This window comes from Tachypleus tridentatus, chromosome 7 (genome assembly GCF_004210375.1).
Source record: "Tachypleus tridentatus isolate NWPU-2018 chromosome 7, ASM421037v1, whole genome shotgun sequence".
Taxonomy (NCBI): domain Eukaryota; kingdom Metazoa; phylum Arthropoda; class Merostomata; order Xiphosura; family Limulidae; genus Tachypleus; species Tachypleus tridentatus.
Genome location: NC_134831.1, coordinates 194,317,148 through 194,326,922, shown reverse-complemented (window position 1 = coordinate 194,326,922; position 9,775 = coordinate 194,317,148). Strand labels below are relative to the sequence as shown.

General features: G+C 30.3%; 1 protein-coding gene across 6 annotated transcripts in view; it reads left to right on the top strand.

The window, feature by feature from the left end:
• The first annotated feature begins 224 nt into the window (after window positions 1–224).
• LOC143257616 (bromodomain and WD repeat-containing protein 3-like) overlaps window positions 225–9,775 on the top strand; it is a 50,349-nt gene continuing 40,798 nt past the window's right edge. For 2 of the 6 annotated variants that reach the window (XM_076516616.1, XM_076516615.1), the window contains exons 1-8: window positions 227–426; window positions 538–596; window positions 680–709; window positions 914–973; window positions 2,767–2,917; window positions 3,842–3,946; window positions 7,073–7,233; window positions 9,521–9,742. In XM_076516616.1, the coding sequence (XP_076372731.1) occupies window positions 339–426; window positions 538–596; window positions 680–709; window positions 914–973; window positions 2,767–2,917; window positions 3,842–3,946; window positions 7,073–7,233; window positions 9,521–9,742 (876 nt within the window). In that variant the 5' untranslated portion in view covers window positions 227–338. Of the gene's footprint in view, window positions 427–537; window positions 597–679; window positions 710–913; window positions 974–2,766; window positions 2,918–3,841; window positions 3,947–7,072; window positions 7,234–9,520; window positions 9,743–9,775 lie in introns of all 6 variants that reach the window. The other 4 variants (XM_076516614.1, XM_076516611.1, XM_076516612.1 and 1 more) reach the window with 4 other exon arrangements.

Sequence of the window (9,775 nt, the reverse complement as noted above, 5' to 3'; positions counted from 1 at the left end):
CTCAGAACATCTAAACAAGATTATACTTTTGTGTTAATGCGCTCTCCATTCTTTGTATGTTAAATAACTATTATTCATGCAATTATCAAATGAAACATTGTTTTACAGATTAGTTTACGATCAATGATTCTAAATGTATCCATTTATTAATATTTACCCAGTACAAATTACACATGATATAAGGGCGCTTGGAACTAGTTTTTATTATAGTCCAGTTGCAAGTGCTAAGATCGCAATTTCGCCATGTATGTCGTTGGCTCAGTGCCTATTCATGAAGATTTTGCAGTAGGACTGACCGTGAGGTTTAGGCAAAGTACGATGAACTTCGGCTTATTTGAATGAAAGAGAAAACAGATAAAGTAAGGATTTATGAAAAGATGTCCGGGTTAACTAAGAAAACAAAGAAAACGTCATCTCTTGAAGCAGGTGGGCAAAAATCCTTGATATTGTGGAGGCTGTACAGTTGACTCGAAATGCACTCGTATTTTTACCAATTGGTACACTCTCTGATTTGTTGATTTTTGTGTCTTTTTTCAGAACTGTATTATCTAATCGCAAAATATCTGAATACTGGACCATGCAGAAAAAGTGCAGAGGTAAGAGTAATTTCTTTAAGAGTTCAGTTGTCTTTATAAAGGTCGAACTACATTGATATGATTTTTTTTTTTATCTTTTACAGATTCTTCGGCAAGAGATCGAGGAGCACCAGGTAAGCGTTTGTCAGTCATAGACTCAGCCCTCTCTCTCTATCTCTCTGCTCTTTCCTCGTGGTTTCCACGTGGTCTCTCTTCAATTCAAAACATTGCTAGTAATCACGTGCTTAAGATAATATGACGTAGCTTCACGTAGTAGTTATGGTAGTTTTTTGTATTTTTCAGTATTGAAAGTTAAATTTAAATTTTCTTTTTCTTAGCTTATGCCATGTCGTGTAGATTGGATGGGAAACTACCATCAAAGAAGTTTTGAAGATTTGGTAAGAGACTTAAATTATGTTTCAATATTATAATTGTTTTAAATATGAAACTGTTAAGTAACTTATTTAATTGTATGGATTTTAATATTATGTATGGTAATTTTTTATTGTTCTTGTTCAATTTGTATTTACAAAAAACGCTTTGATGCGTTTTGTATTAAAAAGGTAAAAGTAAAAAAATTAAAAATTCGTTTATGCTTAACCTACTTTATGACTCAGTTCACTGTCAGTGTAAACGTACAAATGTGAAATGTGACGTTATGAGTACACTGGTTGGTTGGTTTATTTGAGCATGCGTGGTAGTCCTGCCATCTAACGGACTTTAGTAACAACGCTTATGAAAAACAAAAAATTATTTAGTAAATAAGGTTTGAATATATGAAGAATCCAATTACTTACTAATACTGAAAAGTGAATTTGATTCAAACTCCATTACTTAACAGTTGTAATTACACATAGTCATAGTTTAGGATATAGGTAAAAGGAAATTTTGTTTTATGAAATTTCGTATAATCAGAGTGAAAGCCTAATTACAACTAAATTACGTTATTACATCAGTTCTCCCAGTAACACTATCATATAATTAACTGAATAAGCAGTATAAATTATTTTATAAATAACCGTACCCAATATAATATGTTTATGAGAGTAATGGTATATGCAAAAGCCAACTTTGGAAGTATTGAAATGTCAACAGGAGATATTTTGAGTATTAAAGTTTTTGTAGATCACACGACTCTACAATATAGTAATTTATAATTTGTATTAGGAGACAATAAAAATAAAAACGTGAACACCTGTTCAAGATATTATTTACACTTATAAGGTTTGTAAATTGTCAGTCTCCACTGATGCTGATGAAAATACATTCAGTTACTCTGTTATAAAATTAAAACTTATCTTAACAAGAGCCTCGCTTGTTCTTTCCAAGTATGTCCTCATGTCTCATTACTTTCAGACTATTGTACAGAGGCCTTTATCAAGTTTGATCCTTTGGATAATCTTGTAAACTTCTGCATATGACTCTTACCTTTCTTTTTACAAGAAAAAAAGAAATTAAGAGGTCTTAACTTATCCTTGTAAGATAACCCTTTTATAAGTAAATCCTTAAATTCTATTACTTATACTACTTGCAACAGTGCACTGCTTCAATGGTTTGAGTTACTTATCCACTATCAGGCAAAGATGTTTTTTGTCATTCTTGTTATTGAATAATTCCTATCCATAATAACTATGTTACTAAAATTATGATAATTCAAATGTATTACCTCACACTTACAATAATGGAAGATTTTTTGTCAAACTTGTTAATTAATTTAAGCCATTCTGTAATAGTTCAAAATCTATGATAAAGTTGAAATACCCAGAAGTTGACAAACCTTTTCGATACTACCCCTATTTATATCATTACTGAACTTTCAGGCACTACTAGTAAGGCAAGTTGAGTTTGACTAGATATTATTAATAATGTTGTTTGCTTTCCCCAATCACCATCATACACCCCAGTTTAGTATACTTTCTCCAATTCCTTAAAGTATGATTTTCTTAATGTTATTGATCTGTTTGAAAGTAATAAATGGAAATTTCATGTTCTTAAATTTAAAATTTTGGTTAAACCTCAGTTGTAGGAAAAATATACCTTTAATAAATTTGTAATATTTTCAAACAAATTAAAACACATGGCAAAAGTTTTTTTTACATTAGTCATTAGTAGTATTATATTTAAAGGTTTAATCATGTTGTACCTTTTGTTTAAGTGTTAACATTGTTATAACACAAAAAAATTTATCTAGGAACAAAGCTATCCTCATATATCACATGACCATCTCCTGAAAGTATGTTCTCGACTTGGACCAGTGTTAGACAAAGAGGTACCATCCAGTGTTCCAGGTGTTCAAACCCTTTTAGGTGCTGGCAGACAGTCCTTGTTAAGGACAAAACAGAGTAAGCCACTTTTGTTTTTTGATTGAATTTTTATATTTGCAATATTTTGTGAAAAATTACAAAGGAGAAATGTAAAATGTACATTTAAGAGAATACTTTTTGAACCATGAGATTGAGAACCTTTTCAAACATTAACCTAATATTCGATAAGAATAAAAAACTTCATGCATGTAACAAGCAGTAGAAGCAGGAAATAACACAATATGGGAGAGTCAAATATTTCATTTTATTCATTGGAAATCATGATTCTAAGAAATTAAGTGGTTTTAATTTTTTATAACAAAATATGGCCATGTTTCTTTACGAGTAAAACTACTAACAACTTTTCACTATAACATATCAATAAATAATATTGCTTCAATAATGTAAACCTAAAAATTCTTGCATGCAGTGTTTTTGTAGTATTTTTTTTTTAATTTAATTTAAGTACATAATTGTGAAATCTGTTCATTTCATTAATATTTAGTGCTACTACGAAACAATCTAGGTTTCATGTCTTTTGCTATCCATGATTATTTTAAAACACTGACATGTTAAAAGAACAAATGAGCTAAATTATAGGCCTAAGGGGTGAACATGATTTTGAAAATATTTTAATCGGCATAATATGTTTTCTTAATGTTTAGTACAAAATATATTTTATTTAATTTTTTTATTAAATATTTTAATTAACTTAAGCATAAATTTTATATTTATCTGCCTTTCATTTTTGAGATTGTCAACTGATGCTGCTTTTGTGTTATTTTCAGTCTTACTTTTATTACAAATTAAAAATTTTTATTTATGATATAACAAGTGGAACTGTGACTGAAATAAATCTCTATTAACTAAAGTGTTGTTGGGATTATTTTGTTACTGTTACATGCACATAGTTAATTATTTTACATATTAAAGTCTTTTTTTCCTACTGTATTTGTTTTTAAGATGCTTTAACAACAAGATGGAGAGTTTCAGAGATGACTGCTTGCCGTCATGGAAACCCATTTTTAACCCCTTCACATACACAATCATTATATCCTCCTAATATAGGTATGGGAAATTTGTTTTAAATAATTAAAGATATTCCTTGTTTTTTATTCTGTGTTGGGTAGCTCACTTTTAACTTACTGGTCTTTTCATACATCTTTGGAGTATAATTTTCTTACATATTTTGGCATTTTGAAGGTATATTTTTAAACTTTTGAGTTTTTCATAAAGTATTAGAATATAAGTACAAATGATCTGATGGCTTTCAGAATTTTATAATTACGGAAACACTACTCGGCTCTCTACAAAAACAGGAAGGTAATACCTGGTGCCACTGCCAAAAATTTGTGGGCAGCATACAAAAAGCTTTTGAATCATACTCCCTTCTGTGTATGTATTAACTTGTAATGTATCAGTACGTGATTCAATTGACACTAAGTTATACCCTTTTGGCTGTTTGAGGGTGATGCATCCCCTATGCACAATACAAAAATGACTAAGGGTGTAAGTATGTATCCGAGACCTGACATTATTGAATCAAATTTCTCCTTTTTTATTCCAGTTTTATTTGTGCTTTTCAGGTGAGATTCTTGCATGTACCTCAACTTATAATATATTTTTTCTTCCTTTTCCTCCATCACCTGATTAATCAATTATTGCAGACACTTTGTCTGTTTCGTGCTAACTCACAGTTACCATTATGCTCCCTGAACTTAAGACTCATTCTCTGTGGCCTGTGGTTGGAATTCTACTTTTTAAAACTCCTCTTCTTTGAATCTCTTTTCCTATCTTGATGGTTTGATTCTCTTTTATCTTCGTTTTGGTTGTCTTTGTCTTTTGCTTACTCACCTTTGTAGTTATTGTTCTCTTTCCACTTTCCTTCTGAGGCTCTGCATCATTGCTATGAAACTTTTACTGGTAAAAAGTTGTCCCCTTGGTGTGGATTCCTGTACGTGGTGAGGGGACCTCTCAGGGAAGATTCTGTTCTTTCAGTTTACTTCCTCTGGGATATAAACATCCACCCACATGTTTGCTGTGCATGGCAACCCGTGAAGGGGAGGAGAGGATCCTGGTAGTTAAGGGGTCCAACCCTAACACACCACTTTGGTTTTGAATTCCTGCAGACGGGCAACCTACATTGCTCCTCTACTTAGAAGTTTTTCAACCCATACCAGCTGTTTTTACATACACATAGGTTTGTCTATTGTGTATTCAGTCTTTTCTCTTGCTGTATTCAGCTGAAGAAACTATATAAGTTATTTTACGGATGTTGTCTCATACTTAGGAAGCAAATTAAATTACAATAACTATATAACATTGTTTGGTTGGTTAGTCTGTGTTTTTAGGTGCATAATATAAGTGAAAAAAATTTAGTATACTAGTACCACTAACATAAAAAAATTAGTCTTAAATTTCATCAACAAGTAACAGAACAAACAAAGAGTCAAAGGTAAGTAATATATTTTTGTTTTTAATGTATATTCTTTGTTATTATAAAAGTAATTAAAATGTAGAAAGCTAGAAATTTATTATGTTAGAGGAGGTAAAGTAATGAAAAGAATAAAATGTCTTTGTGGGTTATTCTTACGAGCTGCTTCTGCATTATGTCATTCAGTATGGTAATGTGAGCTATACGTTGGTCGAGTGATTTACAGCTTGTGTGCAGGAATATTACAATTAAAACAATAAAATTAAGTATAAACAGATGTAGACTGTTGCAAGCTTTAAGCTATGAAGGACACAGTTATAGTTTCCTGGTGCATTTGCTCCCCTGTGGCACAACAGTATGTCTGCAGACTCGCACTGCTAGAAACTGGGTTTTGATACCCGTGATTGTCAGAGCACAGATAGCCCATTGTGTAATTTTGTGTTTCATTCCAAGCAAACAAACAAAACTGTTGCAATCTTCAGTTATTCTGGAAAGAAAAAAGGGTAATTTAGATTTATTTTATATTTTTATGGTGGTTACAAAGTTCTTAAAACTGACCAAGACATGGAGTTATGGAAGAGAAAATTAACAGATAAGATATAATTGTTTAGAAGGTTTCATAAGTACACAAATGAAATTTGAAGATTTTCAAATGAAGAAAATAATTTTTAATCTTAATTTGAAATTAATTTTACACAGAGTAGTCAACACTGATTCTCCATATTTCAGTCCTTTGTAACAATACTTGATTAGAAAATCCATCTGTTTTTTTGTGTAGAAAGAACTTGCAATGTTCACTGAAGGTTTGCCAAATTTTGTGAAGATACTCAAAACATGTCAAAAGTTATAATGTGGAAACTCCAATGTTACTTGGTTATACTGACTGTCCCAAAATGGAGAGAAAGAAAGGCTCATTTTATGCTTTCTTTTATTAACGTTAAATAAAACATAGTTAAGAAAAGGTCTCTGCTAGTTTTAAAATTTCAAGTTTACATGATATCTGATGAATGAAATAAAATGGTGTTGCTATTTACCAAAAATAATCACGAAAGCTTTAAGTAACTAAATATATAACTTACTGTCAAGTGAGTAATATTAATTAATAAATGTATTGGTAGAAAATATTATGGGAATTGTGTTGCTGTAACCATGTATGATATTACTTTTTCACGTTGTTTAAAAAACAAATGATAGAGGTATAAATGCGGTTTCAAAAAATGTCTTATCTTGTGTGATGAATGCATTTTGTAACTTATGTTTTACTAATTTGTTAAAAATTATGTATATATTTACTGTATCTTTACAAAGAACAAATATGTTATATTGGATTTAAAATGTAGTCCAGGGAAAGTTGGAACTTCAGTAATTGCAACAATGTGTCCACTGATCTGGGGCTCTTACATTTGTTGCAAGGAGGGTATTTCATTGTTTCATTTGGTTTTGAGAAATATGATTCTATTTTGTTAATGGTTTTTCATTAAATTCTATGAAACTTGTGTATTTAAAAAAAATTGTAGGTTAAGACATAAATTAGAACTGAAAAAATAGGATTTTTAGGAAAAATAACAGTTAATAAAGTACATAGTTACAGTTACTCTCAATTATGTGTTTGCTTTAACTTTTTATAATTTATTCTTATGAGGTCAGTATTTAAATTATTTTATATCAATATTTACGTTTTGAGTTTTTTACCAACTTGTACATGTTATTAAACTATACTTAGAAGTTAAGAAAGAAAATTATTTTAAATCTTTATGCAGTATATGGACTTTATGCAAGAGAATCTAGTGGTCCAATGAAATGTGCACATCTTGTTACATCCAAAATGTATGTGAAACAACAGCTGTATCGTCGCATGCTGGGTCATTTGTCTTCCGTTTACTGTGTTCTCTTTGATAGAACAGGAAAATACATTTTTACAGTAAGTCTTATTGAATGACAAGCTAGTGATTTATTTTTCTATTTCCACTGAAAGTAAATTACAGAATTTTAGATCTGGATATAAGTCTTATTATTTGAAAAAAATTTCTACCAAAAAGAAAGAAAGAAAGCTTGAGACAGCATGGACAATTAGCTAAATGGTAGGTAGGAATTTGTTAGATTGTAGTTAATTACAAAAACTTGTATAAAATGTGAAAATTAGTTTCTATATGAACAACTAAATGTAAACATAGAAAATTATAGGCCATTTTCAAATACATAAGACCGGGCCGTAAGAAGCAGTAAGGTCAGTCAAACGATGGCCGGACCACATTTTAATGACATGTATAGCTGCAACTTTCATATTAAAAATTGCTTCTTTTAATTCAGTATATTATGTTGTGTGTATGCAGTGTTTTTAGTTGAAATGGTTAAAGATTCAACCTCATAGCATTAAAGTTTCAAACATTTGCTGAGGGAATGCCCTCGGATTCTACCCAAGAAAAGGCAATATAGCAATGATCTGACCACTCAAACATTACTTCCTATAACAATGTAAGAGGTAGTCAACTTTTACTTTTTTAGGTGTGAGAAGACATTGTCAAATAACAATTCCTTACATAATACCATAAAAAACAAATAGCATATTTTAAGTGCAAAACAAATGTTATATTTCTTGTGATGATGAGAAACCCACTTGAAGTAAAAATGTATTTTCAAGATGGCTGGTATGGATATTAGCACTTCAATTAAAATAAAGTGCTAATACACGTACCAGCCATCTTGAGAATACAAATGTTATATTTATAGAAGTAGTGAATAAAAAGTCAGTAGTTATTTTAGATTTGCTTTTAAAAAATATTAAATACTTATAACAAATCATTGAACAAGATTTTGATTTTTTTTAGATTGAATAATTTAATTTTATGAGAGATTTTTGCTTCTATTTCCATAAAGCTAGTTTTTGGTAATTGTTGTGGGTGTAGCGAACAACCTGTGATATTAGGTTAAACAAGTTCTGCAACTGTGCCATGTCTCAATGTTTGAAGATTTTCCATTGTTTATGCTGACACATCCTAATCATTGATTTCAAAGTTCTTGTGTTATTTTACTGTGTATTAGCTGCACTGAAAATTCACCTGAAATGTGTTTAGTACAGGAATATAAAACTGAGACTTTGTGTGTAATGTGTTAATTTTTCTTTACATGATTTAAATAAGCTAGCTGGTCTGTGTATCATTGTACACTTCAATATGCACTGCAGAACAATTTTTTATTTCTGTTAATGGAATTTTTTGAAATATTATATTTTCTCACTTCACTTTTTTCATTAGTAATTCTTTGTAAATTTATAAATTAAAAAAAGATATGATACAATGGGTTATAAGTTTAAGTAGTCAATTTTTTTTGTGATGTTATTAATATATAAGCAAAGTACTTGTCCCAAATGACTGGAAAAGTTTATCGATTTCAGTTATTTCATGACTTCAAAAAGGTTAATTGTGTTGCATTCTTGATTTCACTTAGAGCCAAAGTTCTGAGCTACTTATTATGCCCACCTCAAAGTGATTGTTGAGCATTTCAGTCATGCTAACAGCTGCTCAACAATAACATATGGTAAATTTACATTTTTATTCTCTAAGTTGCATGACTTAAGTTAATTCCTGATAGTTTAGTGTGGAATCTCCTTGCAAAATAAGATTGGGCATCAACATTATTCATGTCTCTTCTCCAGTTTGCAATATATATATATATATATATAACATAGCAGACCAGAAGTATTATTTATCTTTATTATCAGTGGTATTACAGGATTTCACATTTTTACTTCAAATTAGACCATCTCAAAGAACAACTGATACAGTTTGTGTAAATTATTTATAATAACAACTTGTTTATAAACAAAATTTGTATATTATACAGATCAATACAGGTGAAGCAAGTAAACTCGTTAATAATAGTGAAACATATTTATTGGAATGTGCAACAGTAGAGATACGAAAGCTTGTAAAAAAATTATAAGGAACAGTTTATGAAATAAAATCAGAATTGTAAAAAAACATAAAAAATTGAATTACAATAGAAATTTGAAGTACTGTTATTCAAATTAAATTAAAATTGTGAACCTTACTGACTGTTGTACTTTTTTTTTTGGAAAAAAAGTAACAAAACTTAAAAAAACAAGTTTTGGTTTTGCACTTTGCAACAGATGACTGTTTAATGTGAGGGTCCTACATAAAATTTTGCAAAAGAGAAGTACTGTGGAATAAGTTGATTCTCTTCTTCAGGGAGCAGATGATACACTTGTTAAAATCTGGAGTGCTTGGGATGGACGATTACTGTCATCTCTAAGAGGTCACTCTGCAGAAATCACTGACATGGCTGTCACATATGACAATAGTCTCCTAGCAGCCAGCAGTGTAGACAAAATCATCAGAGTCTGGTGTCTACGAACGACTGCTCCAGTTGTGGTACTTACTGGGCACACAGGAATGGTGACCTCTTTACAGGTAATGTAAGAGCAGTAAGTTCAGTGTTCTTAT